Here is a 448-nt window from a genome sequence, read left to right on the forward strand (position 1 = left end):
CTCCGCAGGCCACCTTTCAGCAGGCCTCAGTAGCCAAAGGTCTCCTGGGAAGCGTAGACCATGTAGAGGAAGCCGTCGTCATCCTTCTCCTGCTCGTAGATGTCCGAGATGGGGGTGGACACACTCACCATGCTGTGCTGGTTCACCAGCAGGAAGAAAGCCTGGGTGGGATTCAGCTGCAAGCGACGCCTGTGGGGGCAAGGGTAGAAGGGCCAGGGTCAACCCACCTGGGGCAGCACCGTCGACCTGCTGCCAGCGATGCTGTTCACGCGGGGCCCGGCGCGCACAGCTGGGACCTCCTCCCGCAAGCTCAGCACTCGGGGTCCACAAGCCCAGCAAGCGGCGAGCGGCTCCGAGGCCGCCCAAGTTGGGGCTATGCAAAGACCCTTCTCCAAGTGCTGCTGGCAAGGGCAGAGCAGAGGAGACTCTTCCATCTGAGCCGACAGGT

The 448-nt window shown here is 63.4% G+C and overlaps 1 protein-coding gene across 1 annotated transcript in view; it reads right to left on the minus strand.

Annotated features, from left to right (window-relative positions):
• Positions 1 to 26: 26 nt before the first annotated feature.
• MAP1LC3A (microtubule-associated protein 1 light chain 3 alpha) overlaps positions 27 to 448 on the minus strand; it is a gene marked incomplete at its 5' end in the record, with an annotated part of 17,761 nt that continues 17,339 nt past the window's right edge. The window contains 1 exon segment of the mRNA XM_010136909.1: positions 27 to 189. Within this exon segment, the coding sequence (XP_010135211.1) occupies positions 27 to 189 (163 nt within the window).

Source organism: Buceros rhinoceros, unplaced genomic scaffold, assembly GCF_000710305.1.
Source record: "Buceros rhinoceros silvestris isolate BGI_N320 unplaced genomic scaffold, ASM71030v1 scaffold25935, whole genome shotgun sequence".
NCBI classification, from domain to species: domain Eukaryota; kingdom Metazoa; phylum Chordata; class Aves; order Bucerotiformes; family Bucerotidae; genus Buceros; species Buceros rhinoceros.